The sequence below is a fragment of the Chinchilla lanigera genome, unplaced genomic scaffold (genome assembly GCF_000276665.1).
Source record: "Chinchilla lanigera isolate Chin_1 unplaced genomic scaffold, ChiLan1.0 scaffold00021, whole genome shotgun sequence".
Lineage (NCBI taxonomy): Eukaryota > Metazoa > Chordata > Mammalia > Rodentia > Chinchillidae > Chinchilla > Chinchilla lanigera.
This window is the reverse complement of record NW_004955422.1, coordinates 24,838,464-24,866,204: the sequence shown is the minus strand read 5'-3', so window position 1 is coordinate 24,866,204 and position 27,741 is coordinate 24,838,464. Positions and strand designations below refer to the sequence as shown.

Genomic DNA, 27,741 nt, shown 5'->3' with positions numbered 1-27,741 from the left:
GGAGGAGGGCGCATCCTGGATGGGTGGGGAGAGGGAGGAAAAGTCTGGATGTTACTTGGGCAAGAGAAGCCAGGGGATAAATCCATGAAAGGTGGGCAGGACAGACTGTATCGCATCGAGGTATGAGGCTAGGGTCAAGTCTTTGGGCCCTCAGCTTTGTGACCTGAGGGCCAGCTGGTACAACATCCCCAGGGAGGCCGAGGGAGGCCAAGGGATGGGGCCCGTTTTGGGTTCATAAAGCACAGGACCTTGGTTGGCAAAAGGACCAGGAGAAAGGAGGGAATGGGCAGGGGGCAGAAACTGGATTCGGATGCCCGTGCATCCAGGCCTCAGACTCGCTGATGCAATGAAGTTGACTTTCATCTCAAATGCAGTCACCAGCGCACCCAGGAGGGTTGCATTTGGCTCTGGGAAGAGGTCACACATAAAAAATGTGAAGTCGTTTAGTACAGGGCCCATCATGCAAATCGTTCTCCTTGTTCTCTGACCGGCTGATGCCAACCCATGGACCCAAGCCAGGCAGTCTGCAGGGGACAGGGACCCCAGGGCTCCTCGGGACTTTGGTTGAAGAGAGATGGGACAAAAAGTAGATTAGAGGAGAAGGCAGAAGGTACAGAATAAGAAGGGAGAGAGGAGTAGGAAGGGGAAGAAGGGCAGCATTCCGTGTTGGGACCCCCAGTGCTCTAGGGGAGGCCACACTGTGGGTCAGGCAGTTTCTGCTTTGGGAATGTTACCAAGATGTAAAAGGCATCTGAAAAAACAAACTTAGAAATCACATTCCAAAAGAGTAGAGAGTTTTTACAAACCAACCCTCCCACCCCCAGAAAGAAAACACAACCAGTTACCAAGTAAAATGCTAAAAAATTAAACCAAACCAATATTTACACATAACATTTCCAACCCCCCTCAAGCCCCACGCGCAGGGCCTTCTACAGGAACAGTGACAAGTGGCCTGGCACAGTGGCATGCAAGGAGGAGAAACTGGTACTTCACCGAAAACCAAGACTCGGCCCCTCCAACACCCACTGGGACCAGATGCTGTGACAACGAAGACAGCATGACAATCTCAGATGAGGACGGTGGTAAGGCTGAGTGGCCCAGAGGCCTTGGGGTTTGGTCTCATGGGGACTTCTCCCCGAGGCTGAGAGTGCAGCCCCCCTGGCCTTCTGCAGCTCCGGGAGGTGGCAGAAGGCCTCTTGTGGTTTGTGGCCCGGTGTGAATCCCCTCACCTGGAGACAGATGTAGAGGGGCCCCCTGACCTCTTGGGTGGCAGTGGCAGTATCGTACGTAGAGGGGTACTGGCCCACGGCTCCACTGCTCTGCCCACACAAGTCACTAGAGTATGAGGGAGCAGCTGGCAGGACTGACATGACCCTGATGTGCTGCCAGAGGGAGTGAGGGCAAAGGACGCTGGTCCAGCTGCCTCAGAAAGGGTGCACGGGAACTGGGAGGTGGCAGTGCAAGCCATCTTCTGTATCCTGGGGACAAACTACGATGCTGCTAGCTCGCAGCCTTTCTGGTGGGGAATTCTGCAGACAAGCCTATCCATCCCGGGAGGACTGCACATCTGTGTGTTGGCAGAGGGGAGGTGGACATGTGTGCAAGCAAAATGGGTTCATCGGCACCAAGGGGGAGGGCACGTGAGGGCTTCCTCCCTGTACTGCAATGAGCTACACTTCAATCCATCGGACAGCATCGGTGGCTCCCACGGGTGTGGGAACGGGCAGGCAGTGGAGCTGGGGCTGGGAGAAGAGCCGTGAGAGGCCATAAGGCTAAGGAGACAGGCTGGTGAAAAGGCTGGCGGGCTGGTAGACACTCTCACATCTGTGTGCAAAGCTGCAATAAACAACATTCTTGAAGTTCATCCTGTTTTCCTGCACGTTCTCACTTGGGGAACTTGGAGGGATCTCCGTGCTCTTGATGGAGCCGTGGTGATCTGTGTTTGACACACTGAGGAAGGTGTCGGAGGAGGGAAGAAAATGAGAAGGGAAATGGAGGATGCTTGGGGAGTGCAGATGTCAGTCCGGCCGGCCACCCTGTCAAGCACATTTACACATGGGCCTCCGGGGCCAGGCAAGTACCAGGTACTGAGTGAAAGGAGTATGCTGAGGCTGAATGGTCAGTGGGGTAGAAGAACAAGCTGCAGGCCCCAGCTCAGGGGAGGGGCCCCCCAACTGGCCAGGAGACCAGAGCTTGGTGGCTGAGCTGCTTCATTCACATAGGGAGACCCCATGCCTGTCCATCAAGTTAGAAGCCCCACACTATCCTAGTGGCAAGAATACATGTCTCACCTCCAATAAATTACCTTAGGGGCTTTCGGGTAAATTAAATTATTAAAATAAAGTAAACCACCTTAAATATTTATAGTACGAAAAATTCAAATAAACAATCTAGGCAAAACATGTGTTTCCGTGCCCCAGTCTGCTACTGTGTCCGGGGACACTGACTTCTCGGAGCTCATGGCCTGACCTGACCAACTGCGAGTCTTGTACTGGGAGTGTCTCCGCCCTCCACCAGCTGCAGGATGTAAACACAGTGGAGACGCGGTGCCCCTTCAGGACACCAGGGAAAGAGGCCCCAGAGAGCAAGGCAATGGGCTGGTAGGGTTTTATCTATGCACCAGGGCTTCAGATTGATTCTACCTATGTCTGGCTTCACCAAGTCTCCTGGGAAGGTTAGGTTCCCCCGGGTCACCTTGGCAAGAGAGGCAATTCCCTGCACATTCCCATCTTGTCTCCCAGTTTGGGCTGCCTCCAGGTACAGGCAGGGGGATCCAGGGCTCCAGGATTCCAAGTAGATACTTGGCCCTGACTACTGCCCTCTCATACCCACTAAAGTCCAGCAACCTGGGGCAGCAGGGATGGGAAAAGGAGGTGGTGGAGGCTACGGTGGTGATGCCCAGCCCTGCTCTGCCAAGAACACCACGTTGGGTCCAAGAGCAAAGCCTGTTCTTCTCTGTGACATCTTTCCAGGGAAGGGGTGCAGTCAGGAGGGGACATCTCTGTGAGCCCCTTCCCCCCAGGCATGGCTGGAAGTGTATTCCTTCCTGGGCTCTTCCAAGAGGTGGGTGAGGGTGGAAGCAGACAAAGGTCTCCTTTAGGACCCGGGGGTCAGTCCTCATGAACTCTTTGTAGAAGCTTCCAAGGCCCAGTTGAGGTCTTTCTCCCGCTCACTGTCTTCCCCTGGGAAGTCAGAGACCACCACCCAGTGGTCAGCACGATTCTGTGAGACCCTGCTTTACCTTGATATGAAAGCTCTTCGCTGGCAGTGGCACAGCTGCTGTCCCTCCAGGGAGCCGTGCTGCTGAGGGCAAGGCCCCTCACCTCCTCTCCGCTGTCCCCTCCTGCCATCCGGGGACTGGGCGGGCTGAGGTGGGGGCTCAGGTATTCTGTCACTCGCTAGGGGGGGCTGCCCTCTCCTCCCCTCCCCAGCCAGACTCGGAAGGGTGCAGCCTGCACTTGGAAGGAGAGTGGCGGATGGCAGAGCGGGACGTCCGGGAGAAGCAGGAGGCAAGAGACTGTGTGCTGCAGTCACAGACAGCATCCTAGGAAGAAGGAGGAGAAAGTCAGGAAGAGCCCCGAGGTACAGACCGGACCACCCATAGCTCAGGCTGTCCACAGGCCAGTACCCGCGCGCCCAGCTTTGGACACACTTTCCAGACCAGTTTTTCCTTATTCTCAACAGACTCATATGTACACTTACCAAAGTGACCTCATTCCCAACAGCCCATTTTGCAAGTGGAAAGCACGCACACATTTCTTTCAACTATGTTTAGATCTCTTTTTTAATGGTTCTATAACATTCTACTGAATGCAAGTAATTTGTTTACCCAATTCACTTGTGGAGTTTTTTTTCCCCAGAGCTTAGGACTCAAACCAGGGATTCATAAATGCTATGTAAGCTTTCTACCACTGAGCTACACCCTAGCTCAGACACATTCTTTAAAAGACAATTTGCGGGTCTGGGGATTTAGCTCAGTGGCACAGCGCCTGCCTGGCAGGTGTGAGGTCCTGAGCTCCATTCCCAGTACTGGAAAAAAAAAATAAATTAAAAAAATAAACAAATAAAAGACAATTTGCAACATTTACCAAATACCTTTTAAAAATTTGTATTACTGCCCGGCACGGTGGCGCACGCCTGTAATCCCAGCACTTGGGAGGCTGGGGCAGGAGGATCGTTGCGAGTTCGAGACCAGCTTGGGCTACAAGGTGAGCTCAAGGCCAGCCTGAACTGTATAGTGAGACCCTGTCTCAAAAAAGACTAAAAAAAAAAAAAAAATTTATACTACTTTACCGTATAATCCCACATCTGCAGCTCAAAACCTAAGGAAATAATCTGAAATGTGTGAAACTGTACAGCAAGATGTCTACCACTATACTATTTGTAATAGAGAAATGAGAACCCACCTAAACATACAATAATAGGGAAGGAGACCTTTTGGGTCAGCACGGCCCATCCCACACACAGCCTCCTCACATCTCTGTGAACGCTCTGTAGACCATACAGCACTAGCCTTGGCCAGCTGACTGGACCAAGGAGTACATCTGACCCAAGGCAGACCAGTCAGTTTCTTTCTCTCAGAAATGTGAAACTGGGATGGAGGGATTTGAATCGGTGCCTCTTAGGTGCTTTAGATGGAAATGTTACAAAACCAGCGGGATAACAGCCCAAATAGTCCTTATGCAAATGCAACAGAAAAACAGAGAGGAGGAAGAAGACCTAAGAGAAAATGAAGTTTATGAGGGAAGAGAGCAGATAGAGAAGCTGCTAAGGCCTTCAGGTCCCTGTTCTTAGGTCCCATAGGACTCTATCATCCTTCAGAGATGTTTACCTCACCCTTCTGCATTTCTAACTTACATGCATTCTTTTACTAACATTCAAATAATCTCAAATTTATCAGAATTGGTATCAGGAGTAGGGGTGTGCAACAGAAGAGTCTAGAGAGAATGTGAGCACTTAGGTGGAGAGTCTTAATTTTTTTTTTAATGGTACTGGAAATTCAATCCAGGGCTTCTGCTCTGAACTATATCCCTAGCCCCCTTTTTATAATTTATTTTGTGATAGGGTCTCACTAAATCACCTAGGCTGAGTTCAGATCTGCAATCCTCCTGCTTTAGACTCCCAGAATGCTGCAATTACAGGCTTGTGCCACCGTTCTGGCTTAGAAATGTAGATAGGACGGGGGATGTGGCAAGTGGGTTAATGTTTAATGACCAGTTTTCAGCTAGGTATGATGACCCACACTTGTAATCTCAGCTACTCAGAAGGCTGAGGGAGGAGGATTCCAAGTTTGAATCCAGTCTGGGCGACTGAGTGTGACCTTGTCTCAAAAAAGAAATAAAAAAGGCTGGGAGTGTAGCTCAGTGGCACAGTGTTTGCCTAGCATGCAGGAGGCTGAGTTTAATCCCCTGTACCATGAGAAGGGGTGGGAATGGGACAGGAGGAAAGGGGAGGGGAAGCAATTTCTAGGAGTAATGGCAGGAACCCTGATTTGCAGCCTCTGACAGTTTATATAGCATCAGTCCTGCCTCTGAGACAATCTCAGGTACCAAGGCAATACTACTAACATAGAAGTGGCAACCTGGCTCTCACAGGCCCAACAAGCCACTCAGCACACCATGGGGGTAAGGGCAGCGGGCACACCCCTCCCCCGGAGGCCACTGCTATGTGGCGACAAAGCAGCCAGTTAAGCCACGGTCACTGGTCTCTCGGCATTCAGATCATGTGATCACCAGGTATGTGTTGTTCCCAGCTGGGGCTTTCCATCCCCACCCCTGACCATCATAAGAACTTTTTGAGACATGGGATCACATGCTTCAAGTTTAAAAACCAAAAGACCTTGGACTTTATAAGCTAATCCCTTCTCCCAGGAAAAAGGGCAAACGCCACCCACCCACCTCGTTGGGAAGGACTGAGGCTCCGTCTCCATCCCGTGGGACACCGTCCTTCCCCACCTGAAGGAGCATGGTGGCCTTGGCCTCCTCGACACTGCCTGCCTTGGCTGCTTTCTTGTTCAGGATCCTGGCCACGCCCTCCGGCTGATGGTAGCTGGCTGGGGAGAAGGGTTCTGGCTTCTTGGAGTTCTCCTCCCCTGCTGCCGAGGTGGGGCTTGGTGCCCGGCCACACACATTACGGAAGAACTCCTGCACGAGGCCGTATTTGGGAGGCTCAGGCTTGGTGCGGGCCTCGGACATGCCCAGTTTCCAGACAGACTCTGTGCTCCCTGAGTGCTCCACCACGCTGAAGAGGCTGGACAGCCCGTCGTTGATGTTCCGCAGCACGGGACTGTCCCGAGTAGTGGTGGAGCGGGCCCAGGCTGAGCCGTTCTGTTTGCCCTGGTGCAGGTTCCACAGGCTGCGGTCCTTGGTGCTGTCCAGCTTGGACACAGACCGCCTTTGGAGCTTAGGTGAGCCATACTTAGGTGAGCAGCACGGCCGCTCGATGCGTGAGTGGACCTTGTCCAGGGAGGAGGAGATCTGCTTGCTGCGCACAGACACCAGTGAGGAACTGCGGGGGGACCAGCTCTTGCCATGGAGGCTGCTGCGTGGTGGGTCAGTCTGCAGGCCCACGCTGACCGTGCGGATGGTCTGCGTGCCCACGCTGGCCAGGCCCACTGTCTGGCTGGACGTGCTCTTTTTCACTTTCCTCTCCAGGGAGCCAGAGCGCATGGCCTGCCGCACACAGTTGGTGATCTCCTTCATGTCGTCACTCATGTTGCCCGACATTTCAAAGTCATGCAGGGCAGCGGGGAAGGCAGATCCAGGCGCCGTGGCGCTGCCCCCGGAACCCCCATCCAGGCGCTGCCGGGAGAAGTTGCACAGCCAGTGGCCATAGGAGCTGTCAGCCAGCCCATCAGCCTCGGCTGACTCTTTGGGCTTGGCTGTGGTGAAGAGGAAGCCAGGCTCAATGAGGATCTTGCCCTCCTTGTCATGGACCACAGGCACACCCAGGCGCCGGGCCACTGGAGGGCTGTAGTAGACCCGGATGCCTGTCTTGTCTGGGGCCGTGTAGCTGCGCTGCATCTGCCTCCCGGCAGGGTCCTGACAGGCCAGAGTGCCCAAGCGGTTGCAGTCCCGTGAGGAGAGCCCAGGCTTTTCCTTGGCTTCTTTCTCTGGATCCACGGGCTCGGGATTCACAAAGGTAAAGGCAGGGCTGCTCGGAAGCTTCTTGCCTCGGGCATCTCCGCCAGCAAGGTAGGGGGAGCAGTCGAGCAAACTTTCAAACTCAGACATGGAGGAGACAGATTTGGTCCTGAGCAGAGCGGAAGAGGAAAAGTGGCATCAGTGGAAACTAACGTGCGGAGCAAGCATGTGTTCTCCTTTCTTGGCGGGTGCAGGCCAGGACCAGGGCTGCCTTGCACCCCTCTGGAAGACACTGTGGGTGGCTCCCCATCCTCTCTCACCTCCACCTGCATGCTCTGAGCACCTGCTATCCTCTACCTGGGCCTTTTTCTCTGGCTATAGACACATACTTGGTGTCTAGACAGAGGGAGCTAGAAAGAGCAGAGTTAATTCCCCCAAACACAGCCCTCAACAAACCATGCACAGTACACGGTGAGCAGGCACCCCAGCCTCCCAGCGCTGTAAGCCAGTTCCCCCAGGCTCCTCAGTGGGTAACTCAGAACTGCGTGTTCTTCCCCGGCTCCAGAGTTCCTCAGCGAGACTGGGTGTCAGCTGCTCACAGAATAACCTGGTAGAAACTCCTCTGACCAGGTGCTCTTCCTTCCCTGTCTCATTTTAGACATTTCCTGGAATACTCTCCCAAATAAAGTATTTGCATGTAAATCCTTGTCTCAGAGCTTGTTCCAGGGGGAACTCAAACTTACATGCCAGTAAATCGCCAGCACACACAGGGCGCTGCTTGCCTGCATGTGCAAGTCCTTTGCAGATGCCTGACCACTCTGACAGCTGGAGGGGGCAGCTCCTATTAGCCCATCCAATAGGGGAAATCAAACCTGGCCCTCTGGCTGCAGCACCCATTCTCCCACGCTGGGGCCCCTTGCTTCTGGGCTGTTCTGTGAGGCTTCTAGGGGGTTCTGTCTCCCTCCTTTAACAGGTTTTCTATCACTGAGATATGGTTTTGTCTCAGGGGTCCCCTTGCCTCTCCCTCATGCGGCTGTGTCCAATGGATGCTGCCTAATAATCCCAGTGTGCCGCCCACTGCAACTCTCCTAACTCCAGACAGAAGAAAGAATCCAGGAGGAGCCAAACAGTGTGTCACTGGGCACATGGGGGCCCAGTTTCCCATGCCCAGAACCTAAAACAAACATCAAACTGCACACTGGAATCCTGCCTAGAACCCCGATTTCCCCCACACTTTCCTGCTCCTGAGTGACTTGGGTTTCACAGAAATCACACCCCGCTGCTCTCCCAATTTTGAAAAGGGGAAGATGCAAGCCAGGTGGGCTGGGCTGCAGGCAGGGCAGTGGGCAGGGCAGGGAAGGGGATGCCAGCACCTCTTTAAGCCGGTTCCCCCAAGCTCAGCTTCAGAAGCAGCCTCCTTGTCATGGATCTTCTCGGTTCTCGTCTGTTGAAGAGAGGTAGGAAGGGTCAGCTCCGGCCACTGAAGGAATTTGACAGGAGGCGAGTGCAGGAGCTAGGCCTGGCCCTCCATGCCTGTGTCCCCCATCTGGACGGCTGAATAATTTCACCAGTGATCTTGAATGCCTATCGGTCAGCTTCTGGCTGCACTGTGTCTAACTCTGCCACCCTCGGAATGAGATTCAGGGTGGGGCAGCTGAAGTTCCAAGTGTGACCCCCAAGGGAAGCATGACCATGTAAAACTTATTCCAAATGTGGTGGCAGCAGCAAAGCACCCCATGGCCAGCTGTTTAGTTGGTGGTGACAGCAGTGACCATGCAGCTACTGCTCTGGGCTTGTTCCATGCTGGCTCTAGAGGCACAGCCCCTGTAACCTGCATTATCAGGACTCCTGAGCACGAAGAAAACCCTCAGCTCCCCACAGTACGTGTCTGCTGTTTGCTTTCCCATCCTGGGGTGACACACCACTTCCTCAGATTGTCATAGGACCAAATGGGCCACACAAAGCTTCCATCTGGTTACTCAGCATGTTGCTATAGAGACAATGCACTTGAGCTTATGCGCAGATGTCATTAATGTGACCTTACTGATCTCCACACCCTGGGCGAGGCCAGGATGGAAAATTTGATTCCCATTTATCAGTGAGGCAACTGGGGCCCAGAGATGGGGAGTAACATACCCAGGAGCACAGAGCCAGTTAGAGGCCTTGCTTTCCACAGAGCCACAAGTGACACCAACAGAGGTAGAGGTTTCTCCCAGGAATGGAAGGATGGTCCTGGCAGAGGACCCTTCCCAAGTCACACACCATGCAGCCCTGGGGTAGAGACGCCAGGGACAAGGGCCACAAGGATCCCTGTGAGACAGGGTTAGCATCCTCTGGCATGTCCCCATAAACAGAACTAAATGTACAGTATAGACGGAAGCCCAGAGGACATGGGTGGCAGCGACACCCTCACCTCTTTCCAGCTGTTGTCCTGCTTCTCCAGGTCTGAGTGCTTCAGGACCCAGGGGTCAGCAGCCTTCTGCAGCTGAACAAGGGCAAAAAGGGTGAGTCAGTGGTGGGCCCAGCTGGTGAGCAGGAGCTCGAATTGAGCACAGCTATGCCCCACGCTCTACTCTGCAGCCAGAGGCTGCATGTCACGGATTAGGAGCCAGCTTCTCAGTAGTAGCAGCTCTGAGCCATCCACGAGGTGGAACTGTAAAATGATAGCACAAGCAAGTACTTGCAGGAGTCCTTAGAGGTGTACGCAATCTAACGCAGGACCGCCTGCCAGTGCTGCATTAACCCACGTCACAGTTCTGAGAACAGACGGATCAGCTAAGCAGCACCTATTCCACATCATGGTGGCAAATATAAACCCCAAGGAAGCCAGGCACAGTGGCTCACACCTGTAATCCCAGCACTCTGGGAGGCTGAGGCAGGAGAATTGCAAGTTCAAGTCCAGCCTGAGCAATAATCTAGCAAAAACCCATATTCAAAATAAAAAGTAAAAAAAGGGGACCAAAGATATAGTTTAGTGGGAAGGCCTTGGGCTCAATCTCCAGGACCACAGGAAAAAAAAACCAAAGATCCAAGGACTCTGCTGCTCATCAGCGGGGGGCCATCACTAGTGGCCCCTGGCATTCCTTCCCACTGAACACAGAGGCGCCTCTGAGTCCTCCCTCTTCCCTTTGCTGTCATTTCACAGATGAGAGGGCCAAGACTGAGCGAAGGGAGGAAACTTGCCCAAGACTGGGCAGCTGAGTGAGCATCAGGGACAGTACCAACAGTGTAGCTGTCCCAAGGTATGTACTTGTCCGCATCTGTGTACTGGGCTCATATTTCCAGTGCTACCAAAAAAAAAAAAAAAAAAAAAAAAAACCAACAACAAAAAAACCCTAGAAGAAAAGAGGAAGTCAAAGCGTACAGCGTAGCAGTGTGGTAGGTGGCAGCTGGGTCCCGTCAGTGATTACTTTTCATACTCCCAACCCCGTTTGGATCGCGACTCCAATTTTCCAATGGGACTCACTCTTGGCCCCTCCCTCTTTTGGGGAGGCTTCGGGGGTGGGCACATGACCTATGACCATGCAATCAGAACCTTGTGGAAGAGAAACTCTTTTCATTGTATCTGCTAAGATGTATGACATGAGCATGAAACCACAGTGGCCATATTTGGGTACAGTTTGCTTAGGAGTAAAGCTAACAGAGAGGAAAGCAGGCCTGAGACTGAGCCAGAGAGAAAGACCTAGTTCTTACAGTAATCTCTGAGTGCCTGGATCCAGCTGTACCTGAAACAGATTCTACCCCAGACCTTGTTGAAGCAATACCTGAAGAGACGCAAGCCCAAGACTTTTCCTATAGTGACTCCCCCTTGTAGGCGGGAGCCAGCCTCACCTGGCTTAGGCGGTTCTGCAGCTCCTTCACCTGCTGCTCTGCTTGCTGCTTCTCCCCCTGCAGCCGCTCCACCAGCTGCAGCTTTTCCTGGCTCCAGTTGCGCTCACTGATCTGCAGCTGCCGTGTCAGCTCCATGACTGCGCTGTAGGACTCAGCCAGGAGGTGCTGCTGCTCCTCGCGCTCCCTCTGCAGGGCCGCCTTCCAGTCAGGCCCTGTCCGCTCTCCAGCCCCCTTCCCGGCCTTCAGCTCCATCTGCAGAGGGAAGCAGCCGGGCAGCTGCCACCAGCAGGCCGCCTCACCCCGCCCTCTCCCCATCCTGGGCTCCCAGAAGCCTTCAGTGCCCTTTCTGCTCACAGCATCCAGTAAGGACCGAGGAGCTGCCGCTTCAAGCCAAGCTCCACAGTGCAGGCTCCCAGGCATATCCTCAGGGTCCCCATGGAAACTCGGCCACAGAACTACCTCCTCCGGTTTTCCAGAGGGAGAGTCCCAAGGGGTTATGTGTCCCATTCACAGAGCTGTAACATTCAGCTGTTCCTAGTTATTGCTTCTCCTGATATTTATCAATTCTTACCAGCAGTACAGATTTTGGTTAATGGGGGAACATGTTTTATCTCCCTTCCTAGGAAGGGACCCCACCTTGTCCCCCACAGGCCCTGGGTGGGAAGGGACAGACGCATTCACACGCGTACACACGCAGTCACAGTGCATGTGTGTGGGAACCACTCCAGCATGGCCTGACAGCTTTCCTGGCCCCAGATCAAGAAAAGTCAAGAGCCAAGGTCTCCCCCAGCGCTGGGGCACATGGTGGGGGATGTTAACCCCACCTGGCTGGCAGAGGGCTAGGACCCCTGGGATGGTGGGGTTCGGGGAGCATTAGGAGTAGGGACCTCGGGATGCACAGGTGGGCAGGTGCTACGAGATCTGCAGGGAGGCTTAGGTGGGGGGCAGGGGACCCAGGAAGAAGCCAGGTGCCTGTGCGCACCAAGAGGAAGGTGTTTTGGGAGCCAGGCAGGACGGAGGCTCAGGGAGCACAGCAGTTGTGCCACTGGGTGACAGTGGACAGAAACTTAACTCCCCTGGGCCTGTTTTGTCATCTGTCCTGCAGAGATCATCAGAGTGCCCACCTCCTAGTGCCCAGCGACACCTGGGAAAGCATCTGTGCCAGGGGCAGCCCGGAGCTAGCGGGAGCCCGGCCCTGCAGACCTATGGAGTCAGTGCCTCCTGAGTGGGCCCCCTTCTCATGTGTCAGACCCGAGTGGCAGCAACTTGCTCCCAGGCACACAGCAGGCACTAAGCTCTCTGGATCCTGATTAAGGCGCCTTTGGTGAGGCTGGGCTATTGGAAGGTGAGACTCTCAGTTTGAGTCGGGGGAGCAAACCAGAGCAAGGAATCGGGGGGCTGGGGATCCCTATGAGGAGAGGAGGGAGCAGAGAGGACAGCAGGGAATGGGAGTCCAGGAAGTGTGTACAGGACATGCGCAGATGCAGACAGATGCAGAGGCAGTCTGGCCTCACCCATGAGCCCACAGTGCAGCAGACCCGCCTGTCAATCCTCCATCCTCCTCGCCTGGCCCCTCACTCCTGGTCTGTACTCTGGGACCCTTGCTGTGTGGTTCTAGGCAAGTTTCCTGCCCTCTCTGGACCACAAGGTGAAACGAGGGGGGCCTATCCCTCTAGAAGCGCTGGCTGGGCAGCCAGCTCCCAGATCTGAGAGCTGAACACCTGGCTGAGAGTAAGCAGATGTCCCTGCCTGGGGCAGCGGGGCTCACCTGGGTGGTATGGCTCTTGAGCTCCGCCCGCTCCGTCTCCCACGTGGCCTTGGCCTTCGCAAACTGTTGCTGCAGCTCGGTCAGTCCCCGGTGCTCCTCCCGCAGCAGCCGGCACAGCTCCTTCAGCGTCACCTTCATGTCGGCCAGCGTCTTAACGTACTCATTGGGCTACAGACAGAGCAAGGCTGGTCAGGAGCTCTGGTCGCTCGGCTCAGAGAACTTGCCCAGGACTCGGTGAGGCTAGAGCAAGTCCCTCTTTAGGTCCTGTCACCATGAAGCAGGGAGGACTAGCCCTCCCGGCCCTGCCTGCTTCTTACAAACTCCTGCGGTCACTCTGTCTAAAGAGCTGAAGAGTCTCACTGTCCCCAGGCTCGGCAGCCTCCAGGGTGTGCGTTTTCCCCTCAGTCAGGACCTGCCTTTGACCCACTGCAGAGCGCCCCAACGAGGCCGGACTTCCCTCCCGGGCTCTTGACCTCTTTTCCCATCCGTACCCCTCTCTGTGCGTAGCCCTAGAAATCTGACCCCATTGATCTCTGACCTGTGACTTGATCCCAGACCATAAAGGGCCCTCTTCATGAACCCTATCTTGATATCTTTACGCCTACCATGTATACTCCAAGCCACAGCCAAGCCCAGAATACCTTGCCACACCTCTGCAAGAAGGTCCAGAATGGTCTTCATTCTTTTAGGCAAGTTCCTATTCGTCCTTTAATACCCACTACCTACAACCCCTTCTCTGTGAGACTGTTCCCTGTATGCCAAATAGAAATAACTGCTTTCTTGCCTGTGACCTTACAGTCCACTATGTCACTGCCCTGGGATAACTTGTGTGTTCCACAGTCCTAGGTAATGGGGAGCCAGAGACCAGGCAACGCCATTCTGTAGCGCCAGGGCCCAGTGCAGGGCTGGGGTCAGAGGCGGAGGTGACTACTGAGTGGACAGGACTGGGGAGGGGCTGAGGACGCACTGTGTTTTGAGTCCAGCTGTCTCCTGTGCAAGCCTTGTTGTCCGAGTGCTGGGCGTTCAGCTCCTCTTCCTCCATCAGCAGGTACAGCTCCTTCATGCTGTTTACCTACGTTTAGAAGTCACGCTCAGCAAGGGGTGAGAGAAGGCCACACCCGGGGCTCCAGCCTTTGGGGAACGGGGACACTGGCTGGCAGTCCAGATAGCGGAGAGGCTGCACAGCGAGGCAGGAAGGAGGAGTGGGGGTGATGGCTCAGGATGGACAAAAGTACCTTGCCTGGCACCTACTTCCCAAATCTTTTTTTTTTTCCCTAAGTTTTTTTGAGCAGGGTCTCTGTGTAGTTTATGCTACCCTTGAACTCACTGTGTAGCCCAGGCTGTCCTTGAACTTACAGCAATCTTCCTGCCTCAGCCTCCTGAATGCTGGGATAAAAGACATGTGCCACCACACCCAGCTGACTTCTCAGACCTTAATCTGGAACCTTGGGAACCATCCAGGTGGAAAAGCAAGGCTTTCTGACCTCCCAAGGTCCATGAGCACCCCTCAGAGTCACTCAGAAATAACCACAATGCCAAGCTGAGGCAAGGGAAGCACATGGTTGGGCTAAAAGAGCCACAGCCCTGCTGCTGTGATGACAGCAATGGAGGACACATCGCTGACAGATGCTGGGCAGGAGTCCAGGCCTACCTAGAGACTAGCACAAGTGTTCAGGGTGGGAATGAAGCAGAAGGAAGGCACCTCTGGACCAGGTGTTCATTCATCACCTGTTCTTTCAACGGCCAATTACCGAACATCTACCAAGTGCAGGCCCTGGGAATCCAACAGTGAACAAGACAGACAAAAAGCCTGCTCCCCTTCCACTCCAGTAGCAGAAAAACACAGAGGTAAACAGGTAAAAGATGTGAACTGTTGTTCAATAAATAGAAGGTCACATAGTGACAGGCGCCACGGACAAAAGGAGCCAGCGAAGGAGCGAGGATGTGCTGCATGCGGCCAAAGAAGGCTGTACAGAGAAGGCGACCCTTGGCGAAGTCCTGAAGGAGGTCTGTGGATGAGCCGGGGGAACAGCTGGAGACAGGGAAAGCCGGGGGGAGGGCTCCACAAATGCAAAGACCCTGAGATACAGCACGCCTGTCTGAGGACTAGCAAGGAAGCCCGGGGCCCCCGAGAGAGGGGGCCAGGGAGGGACTGAACACAATGGAGTGACACCAAGCTGAGTCTATTTCACAAGGTTGCTCTGTGCTGGGACACATTCAAGAGGAGCAACATGGCCCACACCGCACAGCTCTGTGAGTGGCACGGCTGCTCCTGGCACCTCAGGAGCACAAGATGCTTGGTGAGGGGTATAAGAGCAGAGGGTGGAGACCAGCTGGGGTGATGGCAGTGACCACAAAGAAACGCGGGTGGCCCTGTCAGGGAGCAGCGGGGACAGCTCAGGTGCTAGCGGGAGAGCTGGCAGGATCTGCGACGGAGCAGCGGAGGGGTGAAGGAAAGAGAAGCATGAGGGTGAGAGCCAGTCAGACGCCGAGTGGATCTGCCACATAGATGATGAAAACACAGGGGTCAGGGGAGACACCAGGGCTCTTACAACCCAGTGTCCAGGAAAGCCTGCAAGGGAGTCAGAGAGGTGGCAGAAAGATGCAGTTGAGGGCTGAGCCTTGGAGACTTCCATCTTTTTTGTTTGTTTTTTGAGACAGAGTCTGGCTATGTAGTTCAGGCTGGCCTTAAACTCACTATATAGCATAGGTTGGCCTCAACCTTCTGGTGATCTTCCTGCCTCAGCCTCCAGAGTGCTAGAATTATAGGTGTGTACCACGACACCCGGCTGGAGACTCTGATCTTAAGAGATGAGGTCAGGGAGCTGGGGCTGGGACTCAGGGGTAAAGCATGTACTTAGCATGCACAAGGCCCCGGGTTTCATCCTCAGCACCACCAAAGAAAAAATAAAAAAGGAGGTGAGATAAGAAGGAACCCCTGAGGCAGAAGGAAAACAAAGAATATGGTGTCCTAGAAACCCATTAAGAAGGGTCCAGGGGCTGGGGATCTAGCTCAGCGGCAAAAAGCGCCTGCCTGGCAAGCGCAAGGTCGTGAGTTCGGTTCCCGGTACCAGAGAAAAACCAAAAAAAAAAAAAAAAAAAAAAAAGAAGGGTCCAACAGGCCAGGTGTAGTGGTACACACCTGTAATCCCAGCACTCAGGAGGCTGAGGCAGGAGGATTGTTGTGAGTTCGAGATGAGCCTGGGCTACAAAGTGAGCTCAAGGCCAGTCTGAACTGCACACCCCCAGCCCCCAGGAGGGTTTGGAAGTAAAAATTTAGGATTCCAGGATTTAGGGTTCAGAAAGACAACAGGGTTCCCACTGAGGACTGAACTGGCCCCTGGGGTCTGAGGATCATCCCATGCTCACGCACACTAATACTCCCCACAAGCGGCCGACGTTAATGTGAAGTGTTCTGTCCCACTCGTCCATCTTCCCTGTCTTCCCACCCACCTGGCCAGGCCCAGGCCCAGGCCCAGCCATACCTCCAGGAAGTCATCCCCCTCGTTGGGCAAAACCTTGCCCTGCCGCCAGCGCTTCAGGAACCACCTGAGCTTCATGAAGAGCAGCAGGAAGTTGTGCTTGAACTGCTGGGACTCCTGGACCAGAATGTTCTTCTCCTGGCTCCAGAACTTCTGCTCCAGCCTCCGCTGCAGGCTCAGACTCTGCAGCTCAAACTCTCGCCTCAGCAGTGCCCTCTGCTGGTCCTCCTTCAGCTGCAAGGATGCCGGTTTGAGAAAGGCCATTCAAGGCTCCCACCATTCCCACCCACTCCCAGTGTAAGGGAAGAGGTCAAGGGCAGAGAAGAAATGTGAGGGCACCCTTTGGGGATCCCTCACAAGGATCCCACCACAAGCAGCTCATTCCACCCAGGGAAGACTAACTCAAAAAGCAACAGCGGCCCCAATCCAAATCCGTGGAAAAGCTGGGATCTGAATCAGCTCCGTTTGACTAAATAAATCACATAATCAGACCCTGAGCACCTCTGGCTGCCGGATGTTTCACACAAAACCTCACACTGAAGGAGGAACTGGAGGGCGAGCGGTGAGGGCAGGGACAGGTAACCCACGTGCAGGGACGCTAGGGTCAAGTGCATGAATGAATATGCAATATCCTAGGAAGCCGTGCTATATCTGGGATAAGAGAATCCCGGCGCCACTTCACCCTAGATGTGTCTGTGAGCAAAGCACTTCAGTTCCCTGGGCCTGTTTTTCCACCTGTAAAACGGGGACACCTCACAGGGCAGGGCATGGAAATCCAAGGACATAAGGTACAGAAAGTGTGTTACATGGACCTGGCATACAGTGAGGGCTCAATAAATGCTATTATAGGACTACCATCTTTATTATCGGGAAGACTTGATGGAAGTACCATCAAGGTGGGAAACTGAGGTCCTAAGAGAAAATAGGACTGGCCTAAGGTCACACTGATAACCAATGACAAGTCTAAGATTCCAGTCTAGCATAGCAAAATCACAACACGGTAACCCCCTCCAGGGCACTGGGCTTACAAGACGTGGTTTCCCCTAACATTCTCACCTTCTGAGGCCCAATGGGTCTGAGGGTCCTGCCTTCAAGTTGTGTTTGTTTTTGATTGTTTTTGCAGTGCTGGGGCTGGAACCCAGGGCCTTGCGCATGCTAGGCAAGACTCTACCACAGAGCTACAGCCCCAGCCCCTTTGCCTTCAGTTAGCGGAGAAGCTGAAGTAGGTGCATCCCCCACCTGGACCATTTTCTGGTTGAAGCTGTCAGCCTCCTCCTTCCGTAGCTGCCGCTCCTGGGAGAGCTGCTCCTGCAAGCCCCGGAGGCTGTCATGGGCCTCGGCCAGTACCAGCTGCAGCTCCTTGATCTAGGGTGGGGATGGGGGCACAGCACAGGAGGAAGGAGAGAGGACAAAGAGGATACAGGCTGCAGTCAAAGCATGAAAGTGGGAGGGGGGCCAACAGTAAGCTGGGCCCAGTGCCCCTCGAGTACAGCTAAGGTGCAACAGCTGTCCCTACTCAGTGGGTTGTCAAGACAAACCAAACAGTGCACACCAAGTCTATCTACTGTTATGCTCTGAAGTTGGTAATTTCTTTGATATTCATTTGAACAAAATAACACTGTGAAAATTACAGTAAGTCTGATTCACAAAGATGTTCATTGTCTCACTGGTTTGGTTTTTTTTTTTTTTGGTGTTTGTTTTTTGTTTTTGAGGCAAGATCTCACTATGTAGTATAGGTTGGCCTTGAACATACTTATATATGCCAGGTTGGCCTCAAACTCATGGTGATCCTCCGGCCTCAGCCTCCCGAATGCTGGGATTATAGGCCTCTGCCACCACGTGTGAATTACTGTTTTTTTGGTGTTCTTTGGTTTTGTTTTGTTTTGTTTTGTTTTTGATGGTACTGGGGCCTTTGCACTGAGCTACATTCCCAGCCCTTTTTTATTCTGAGACAGGGTCTTGCAAAGTCACTAAGTTACCCAAGCTGGGTTCACAAGCTTGGGTAAGAATCACAAGTGATTCTCCTGTCTTAGAATCCCAGAGTGGTAGGATTAGAGGTATGCACTACCACACCCAGGAAGTTTTTATTATTCAATGAGATAGGGTCTCATTATGTGGTCCAGGCTGGCCTCAGACTGCTGGGCTCAAGCAATCCTCCTGTCTCAGCCTCCAAAGTGCTGCAACTATAGACACATGGCACCCTACCCAGCTGTCTCACAGTGTATAATTACAAAAATTTAAAAATTTCAGTAATAAATCACAGAGACTAAAATATATTTAATGGATCTATATATAACATAAAAATCCATTCAACTGTATACTTAACCTTAATGGTACTGCCCTTTATAGTAACTACATTACTATGTTACAAAAGACAGGAAAACACATACTCTGAGTGTAAACAGTAGTTAACTACATGATGATTGCATGGTATTGACTTTCTCCTTTATACCTGGATGCAGTCCTGCTTGGGGATTTTGTTAGAGTTATTTGTTGTTTACAATGACTATGCGTTAAGATCTTCAGAAAAAGATAAAAAAAATTTCACATTTTCTACAGGAATTGGTGTTTAAAAGTATTTGTAGCTAAACAGGCAAAAACTAACCTTTTCTTTCCCCTAAACTGGGGATTTGAACCCAAAGTCTTGAGCACACAAGGCAGCACTCTAGCCACGAGCTACAACCGTGGCTTTTTTTTTTTTTTTCCTTTTTCTTTGAGATGGGGTCTTGCTAAGTTGCTCAAGTTGGTCTCAAACTTGTGATCCTCCTGCCTCATCTTTTGAGTAGCTGAGATTACAGGATGTGCTACTGCACCTGTCAGAACCAATCTATTCTTTTAGGAGTCCAGATAGTGAATAGAAGGGAACATAATAGGGAATTCCAGGGGTGGGTCACACACTGTTTATTGATCTGGGTATTACATTAGAGAGTTCAGTTTGTGAAAATTTGATTTATAAGATGACCCTTTCCCCCTTTTTGGTGGTATTGGGGATCACACTCAGGGCCTTGTGTGTGCTAGGCGAGAGTTCTACCATTGAGTTATGCTCCAGCCCATACACACTTTTCTCCATGTATGTTACGCTTCAATAAAAAATGTCAGGTGAGTGTGGTGGTGTACACTGGTAGTCCCAGCTACTCTGGAGGCTAAGGTGGGAGAACTGCTTGAGCCAGTGAGCTGGGGACCAGCCTGAGCAACACAGTAAGACCCTGTCTCAAAAAAATTTAAAATTTGGGCTGGGCATGGTGGCACATGCCTGTAATCCCTGCACTCAGGAGGCTGAGGCAGGAGAACTGACACAAGTTCAAAGCCAGCCTGGGCTACACAGTGATTCAAAGCTAGCCTGAACTATATAGTGAGACCCTGTCTCAAAAAATATATATAAACTAAAATAAAATAAAATTTATCAAGGATTTCTGATAACAGAGGCAAATGTTTATGTTGCCACATTAAACAAGGAATAAAAAAAAGAAATGTCAGGGCTGGGGATTTAGCTCAGCGGCACAGCGCCTGCCTGGCAAGTGCAAGGTTGTGAGTTCAATTCCCAGTACCGGAAAAAAAAACAAAAAAAGAAATGTCAGTTCCAACTCATATAAAACCTTCCCAGTCATGGCAGATGTCTCTCTGTAAAAAAAAATAAACATGACCTATGTGGCCAGTAATGTGATAATTTGGCTATGGAAGACATATTGATTTGAGGTATGTCTCATGTACCTGTTTTATATTAAAAATGACTGCAGCAGGCTGGGGGTATAGCTCAGCGGTAGCACACTTACGCAGCATGCATGAGGCCCTGGGTGCAACTGCCAGGACTGCATAAAGAACCAAACAGAGCCGGCACATGACTGTAATCCCACCACTTTGGGAGTATGAAGCAAAAGGATCCCAAGTTTGAGCTCAGCCTGGGCAACGTAGTGAGTTAGCGAGACCCTGTCTCAAAATTTAAATACACAGGTTGGGCGTGGTGCTGCATGTCTGTAATCCCAGCACTTGGGAGGTTGAGGCAGGGGGATCGTTGCAAGTTTGAGACCTGCCCGGGCTACATGAATGAGTTCAAGGTGAGCCTGAACTGCATAGTGAGATCCTGTCTCAAAAAGGAAAAAAAAAAAGAATTTAGATACATAGAGGAAATGAGGGAGGAAAAAATTGGATAGATAAATAGAGACAGACAGACAGACAGACAGATAAGGCTAGGGTATCCCTAGCATCACAAAAAAATAGAAAAAACGTAACAAAACAGAAAACCTTTGTGGAGTTAGGTACTGTGTTCTCTCTGGTATCCTCCTTGAACTCAGTGTTCAGCTCACTTCTTCACAATTATAACTGCTCCATAAAGAACAGCCAAATAAAACAATAGTTAACTGCATGCAGGAAATTAATTTTCTCTGTAAGTATGCCTATAGAAATAGGTGCATTTCCTTTTCTTAGAGAATAAGAACTAAACAGCTCCTTTTTTTTTTCTATGCTGGGGATTTAGCCCAGGGAATCATGCATGCTATGCAAGTGCTCTACCACTGAGCTACATCCTTAGCCACTTTTGTGGGGTTTGTGTAGACTGAACTTAGCTTGCACATGATAAGCACATGTTCTATCACTGAACGACACCCACCCCCAGCTTCTTATTTCCCCCTATTTACCAAGACTACTTTGAAGCTCAGGGCACCTCGCTGAGAGGACTGATCCTTCAGCTTCACAGGAACTTCTGCACAGGAGCAGGCAGGCCATCCCAGGACATCAAAGTCACCTTCCCACGGATGCTTACAAGAAAGGGATGCTAAGGCTGGGGAGTCTTAGGGATAACCATCCCAGTCCACACGACCCTTTTCCTGCTCCAGATTCTTTATGAACTGCTGAAAGGCTTCCGAGTAGGCTTGGGAGAGGCTTAGATTCACCTCAAATACCCTAAGGATCAGAGAACCCTACGGCAGCAATTCTCATCCTCCCATGTGACAAAGGAGAGAGCTGTGGCCAGAGGGTAGGATGTGTCCTCGGTCACACAGCCACACTGGCCGGCAGAACAGAGACCTGCCTCAGGCCCGCCAGGTCCAAGCGATAGGTCATCCTCATCCTTACCATGGACTCGACCTTAAGTAAGACTTCTCATGTACTCAACTTTTCCAACCACACTGAGGGGTTTTCGTTTTATAGGTTGGAAAGCTGAAAACTCAGAGGTGAAGCAACTTACCTGAGCTCTGACAGCCGGTGTAGGGTGGATCCACAACTGGAATCCAAACAGCCTAACTATAGACTGACTCCCTGGCACACAAATTAGTAACTTCATTAAATGACATAAATTATTAAATTTCCAATGGAAGTTAACAGAAAAAAATCAATTTCTTAAGATGAGCTTCTTTGATTAGGCCATAAGAATGGCCCAATCTTCCTTATTTCCTTTTTTGCTTAAAACTTAAAAACTCACCCTCCATAGATCACTCCGCCCCAGCCACTCCCTTCCCACCTAACCTCTTGCTCGGCTAGTTAGACCCACCTCAGAGGCATAGGAATCATTGTCTTCAGCTCGGTAAGGCCTGAAGCTCCAACTAGAGTCAGCCTTAGAGTCCAAGTCACCAGGGCGGAAGGCCTCTCGGATTCTGGGCTCCCAATCTGGCAGGTCCCTGAAGTCAGGTGGCTACACCCAGAGGCACAGGCAGAAGAAAACAAAGAAAATCATGAGGAGACGCCAAAGGTACCATACACACAGCCCTCATCCCAGGCCCTCAGGCTCCCTAAGAGGCTTTGACCACCCATGGGAAGGCGGCCCCAGGTGGATTAACCTCGGCAGACTGGACCCAGCCCTGCTAAGGACCAGTGCTGCCGCTCAGTGTTTGTTGAAAAGACGAATGAACAGGTAAGTGGTGAGTAAAATACTACTTTTGTCAGTGTCTGCCTTGTGCATGAACGCTCTGAAACAGCCAACCATCCTATCACGTGTATGTTCCTACCTTATTCCTACTTTAAGAAGAACCAAGAGGAACACTCAACATGGGGCAGACTGCTTAAAAAAGCAAGATCAAGCCAGCTCTACAAGGCATCAGTTAGTTTGGCACAGCGCCACTGTGTAGTTGTCAGGAAAAGCGAGCTGAATCTCCCTGCACAGAGGCGGATAGATCCCTGCAGTTGCTCTCACATGCAGATCAAAACCCCAGGGTTCTGCAGTCCAGCCTCCCTCCTCTTCGCTCACATCCCTGGGCACACCACATTCCTTTCCCCTCTGATCTGAGCTGCCCCAGGGTCTAGCTCATGTTCCTTGTTCAGAAAACCATTTATCTTTCCTTCAGATCCCTCTTCTCAGTTTGTAATTTCACATTTACTGGCGTGACATTTTGATTAACTCTTCCCCATTAGACAATAAAGGCCTTAAGAGCAGAAATCCTATTTGGTTTTGTTTGTTGGGACACCTTCAGCACCAAGCACAGAAAATGTGTATGTTATACGTGGATCATCACAGCAAATGAACATATGAATAAATTGCATGAGAAAAATACATTGTTTAGTAACAGTAAGTATAAGAAGTGAAAAGCAAATACATGAGCATATATGTACAGAAAGATTTAGAAGGGCAGCCTGCAAGGATGAAATATCCTAGATCTTTTTTTTTTTGGTGCTGGGAATCGAACTCAGGATCTTGCACTTGCCAGGCAGGCGCTGTAACCGCTGAGCTATATCCCCGGCCCAAGATATCCTAGATCTATGCAACTAGACACATGCCCAGTGTGTGACAACTGAGCACTTGAAATGTGACTCCTGCAACTGAGGAACTGAATTTTTAATTCTAAGTAGTTCTAATTAGTTAATTAATTAATGTGGCATGGGTATGGAACTCAGGGCTTGCTAGGCAAACTTTCGACCACTGAGCTACACCACAATGCCACATGTAGTTACCACACTGGACAGCACCACCCTAGACTATTGGCAGTATCACCAGGGCTGCAGACGGAGCTCAGTGGCTGCAGACGGAGCTCAGTGGAAGAGAGTGCTTTCCAAACATCCACAAGGCCCTGTGTTCCATCCCCACTACTGTAAAGTAACAACAAACTAGTAGGACCAGTGGGAGGTAGGGGAAGTGGGCTTTTATGTTTTTACCCCTGGCACTTCTAAAACTTTTTAAATGGCTATGTCTACTTCTGCAACAGGACATTTTGTGTGTGGGGGATGGGGAGCAGGATCTTTGTTAATTTAATTTTCCTAAGAAGTATTTTATGGACACCAAGGCTGTGTTTTGAGACAGGATCTCAGGCTAGCCTCAATCCCCCTGTATTAGCCTCCAGAGTACTGGAATTACAGGCGCGAGCTGAGCATCTTGTCTTTACATTGAAACCGATCAAAAACTTAAAAAAAAATACGTGTTTTAAAATTTTTAAAATTACAAAAGAAATAAGAAAAGAAGAAGGGATAACCTGGCCAAAAGACAGGCCTTGAAATCAGTATCTATCCATAATAAATGAATAAGTAACTTGTGGTGCATTCAGTCCATGGGCTCATACCTAGAATAAAGAAACTTTTATTATATGAACAACAAACAGTGTTGAGAGAAAGAAGCCAGGCATAAGTCAGTCTGAACTACAGGATTAATTTTAGAAAGAATCCATAGATAAAACTAAATCAAGAGAGGAGCTACCTTTGGGAACAGGGATGGTGACACAGGGGGATAAGGTGACTCTTGGGGTGCTGGTCATGTCTGGGGGACAATTTCACCAGCGTGCTCACTGTAGAGATTCTAAAGGCTACCTACACGTGTTCTGCACCCTCCTCTCTGTATGTCATGGTTCAGTACAAAGCTCACATAACACAAAAGTCACAGTGCACATGACTGGGACATCTTACCTGGAAGTCTGAGCCAAGGTCTTTGGCCAGCATGACCTCCTTGGAGGCCCCTTGGGAGCCCAAGGCAGGCAGTGGTGGGAAGGGCTCTGGCTGCTCCTTGCCCGAGCTCCCGAGGACTGAGTCTGCTTTTCGGGTGAAGGCGTTCAGCTCCTGCTGGAGCATGCTGAGCCGCACCAGGATGGCATGGATGAGCTTGGCGTCCCTGGGGCCCTCGCTGTTGTCAGGGGCCTCGTGCAGCCGGAAATCAGCACACTCGTTGTCCAGACAGAGTCGGAGGCCTGCCGAGAAGCCGTTGGCATCGGCCACCAGGACATCGATGGCCTTACTGACCAGAATGGCCTGCTCCCTCAGCCCCGGCAGCGCCTCAGCCTCCCGGGCCTTACAGAGCCGGGCCGAGTGGGGCTCGTGGGCCTCACCGAGGGGAGCGGGCACACACTGGGCAGAGTCCCCGGCCTCAGCGTCTGTCTCCAGCATGGGGCGTGTGCTCTGGCAGGAGGCAAGGTCACAGCGCTGGAGGTTGGAGAGCAGCACCCGGTTCTCATACTGCAGCTTCTTGACCTTCCCGCTAAGCTCACCGATCTGCAGCTTGGCCGCTGCCAGCTCCTCCTGCGAGGGCTCACTGAGTCCCGAGCAGCTGTCCTCCGACAGCGTCACGTCCAGCTCATGCTCAGAGCGGTACTTGGCCAGCTCGTTCAGCAGCAGCTTGTTCTGGTCCTCGAGCTCAGCCGAGGAGCGCCGCAGCAGCTCCGCCTCCTCCTCCACGAACTGCAGGTGTCGGCGCAGCTCCGCCAGGCTCTCCCCACACTCGCTGCCCCCCAGCACAGAGAAAGCCAGCCGTGCCTCCGGGCCGCCACAGCCACCGCTGTGGTCCTTCATGTCATCCATCTCGGCCCGCAGGCCCCGGTTCTCCACCTCCAGCTCCACGATGCGGCGGCTCAGCAGGTTGGCCTCCTCCTCCACTAGCTTCAGGTGCACCTTCAGCTCGGTCTCCCGCGAGTGCGGGGCATCTGCCAGTTCCTCAGCTGACAGGGCAGCGTCCAGGTCGCCATAGAGCGAGCGGTACCTCAGCAGCTCCTCCTTCATGCTGTCGTTCTCCTTGGCCAGCTTGGTGAGCTTCTTGCACATGAGAGCCGACTCCTCCTTTGCAAAGTGCAGCTGGCACTTCAGGTCTGCGCTGTCCTCCTGGGGCCCGGTAGGCATAGGGTCAGACACCAGCCAAGAAAGTTAGCACTGGCACAGTACCAGCCATAGCATTTTGAGGAGCACTAACTACATGCTAGGAACACGGGTGAACCAGATGCAGCCCAACCCTCAAGGAGCGCGGGGTCCAGAGGAAGTCAGTAAGGGGACATTGATTTTTTTTTTTTTTTGAGACGGGGGTCTTGCTATGTATTTCAGGCCAATGTTGAGCTCACTATGTACACTAGGTTGGCCTCAAACTCACAGCAGTCCTCCTGCCTCAGCCTCCTAAGTGCTGGGATTACAAATATGTGCCACCATACCCAGATATTGTAGCAAGGACGGAACAGCACCCACAGCGTGGAGTCTGAGAGCAGGTGACAACTGTTGCTGCTGCTACTACCACCACTCCTTTATGTCTGAATGTACCCAGAGCTTCGTGCATGCTGTCACTGAGCCACATGCCTAGCCTCTTCTACCACCATCCTGCTAGTTTCCCCATGTGTACGATGTGGAAATAACTCCCTTTCTCAAGCAGCCATGGAGAGGATTAAAAGAGATAATGTATTGAAAGTGCTTGGTACCATTAGGACCACTAGCAGCTAATGCTATTGCGTGCCTCGCCTGTGCAACGTGCATCAGTTTATCAAATTCTTCCAACAGACCCACAAGATAGGGATGGATGAGGAAACTGAGGCCAGAAAGTTGAGGTGACTCAGCCCACTTAGAAGGCAATCAAGTGGCAAAGCTACGGTTTTGACTCTGGACCTCTGGATTTGATCATCTGGGCTCCAAGAACAAGAACCCCGGGCTCAGAGTGTGGTTCTAGGAGGTGCTGTGGGCAGTGAAGCCAAGAAAATGAACAAGGGGAGGACAAAGTGGAAGCTGGGAGGGCTGAGCGTCTCTGGGGACTCCCCGGCCACATGGAGTTATGCTAAAGCCTTCAGCCTACAACCTGTCTGCAGGGCTCCCAGGCCGTACCTGTGCAGAAGGCTTCTTGTCTGTCTTCCCCAGGGAGCGTGTGCCTCTTTTCTTCAAGGAATGCTGGAGGGAGGAAAAACAGAAATGACAGTTCCCCAGGGTAACACATATCCAAAGAGCAGTCACAAGGCCTGGGGTCATCTTAAAGGCCCTAGTCCAGCCATGTCCAGGCCTTGACCCACACCCACTGCTGAGCCAGAGGGGCTGGAGACCACCCAGTGGGCAGCAAAGAGGGACAGCCCAGGAGAACTTGAGGAGATGACTCTGAACGGGCCTGCTCAGGGCTCCCCACCTCCTGCCACCCCAACGGATGATTCAGTTGGCCTGGACTAAGACTTAGAAATCCGGGTTTCTGTTCTTGCTTATCTTTCACTCATTTGTCAGATTTCCTGAGAACTCATCATGTGCCAGGAAGTTAGGAACACTTACTGCATGCCAGGCCCAGTCTGATGTAAAGGACACAGCAGTGAACAAGATGGGGAAGGTACTAGGGAAGACGCTGTAGTGCCTGCCCAGAGCCCCTTCAGCCGAGATACTGATTTCCCCAGATAACACCTTGAAGCTGAGGCGCCCTCCCAGCGATGCCCATTGGCTGAGGGGAGTTATCCTGTCCAAGTCATGTGCCCTCCCTGGTTGGAGTCCATGAATCCTGGTCCGTGCCCCTTAGCCTCAACTCAAAATACTACCCTCACCCCACAGCTCCCCGTGGAACCAGCTAAAGCGATGGGTGTGACTCATCTTCTCGCGTTGCCTGAGTCCTTGATGAGGACACAGTCATCTAGGGAAGATGACTTTCCTAGACCAGGGGACTCCTGTCCTCATAGAAATGACACCTTGTGGAAGCTCAAATTCAAAACAAATACTAATAAATAAAATGGGCGTAGGTATAAAAATTACACGGCAGACTTAGAAACAATCACAACAGACTGATGACAAACAGGATTTAAAAACTGTGAAGATTTTTTTTTTTTTTTTTTTTTTTTTTTCCGGTACCGGGAACCGAACTCACGACCTTGCACTTGCCAGGCAGGTGCTTTGCCACTGAGCTAAATCCCCAGCCCCCAAACTGTGAAGATTTAGGGGGTGACACTGATACATTTCATTACACAAGCAAATTCCTCATGGAAAAAAAAACACCCTAAGAAAAATAAAAATATAAATAACAAACTGGGGAAGATATTTGCAATTGATAAAGGGTTGATAACCAAAATATGTAAAGAGCGCCACAAACAGATTCAACAGACCAACAAACCTATAGGAAAATGGGCTAGACATATGAAAAAGAGTTCTCAGAAAAATGTAAATGGATCTTAACCGTAAGATGTTCAGCCTCCCTCACGATGGAGAAATGCACATGAAAACTACAGTAAGGTAGCTTTTTTCATGTATCAGGATGGCAAAAACCCAAACCACCTGACAATGTATTAACTGGTGAAGCGCTGGTGAAATAAAAATGCTTATTCATTGCTGGTGAGACTGCAAAATGGCACAAGCCTATAGAAGGGAATTTGAGGAAATGCTGCAATAATCATTACTGAAGTTTTTCTGCTGAAAAAAAGTCACTCAATTAGATTTGTGGTTCCACTGAACACTTCCT

General features: G+C 51.6%; 1 protein-coding gene across 2 annotated transcripts in view; it reads right to left on the bottom strand.

Annotated features, from left to right (window-relative positions):
* Positions 1 to 777: 777 nt before the first annotated feature.
* Positions 778 to 27,741, bottom strand: part of Soga1 (suppressor of glucose, autophagy associated 1) — a gene marked incomplete at its 5' end in the record, with an annotated part of 62,312 nt that continues 35,348 nt past the window's right edge. Inside the window, 13 exon segments of one of the 2 annotated variants that reach the window (XM_005384729.2) lie at positions 778 to 3,544; positions 5,898 to 7,251; positions 8,456 to 8,526; positions 9,496 to 9,567; positions 10,914 to 11,165; positions 12,682 to 12,849; positions 13,649 to 13,753; positions 16,167 to 16,397; positions 17,403 to 17,528; positions 20,798 to 20,917; positions 21,649 to 21,789; positions 23,985 to 25,166; positions 26,145 to 26,207. In XM_005384729.2, the coding sequence (XP_005384786.1) occupies positions 3,392 to 3,544; positions 5,898 to 7,251; positions 8,456 to 8,526; positions 9,496 to 9,567; positions 10,914 to 11,165; positions 12,682 to 12,849; positions 13,649 to 13,753; positions 16,167 to 16,397; positions 17,403 to 17,528; positions 20,798 to 20,917; positions 21,649 to 21,789; positions 23,985 to 25,166; positions 26,145 to 26,207 (4,038 nt within the window). In that variant the 3' untranslated portion in view covers positions 778 to 3,391. 2 annotated transcript variants of the gene reach the window in all.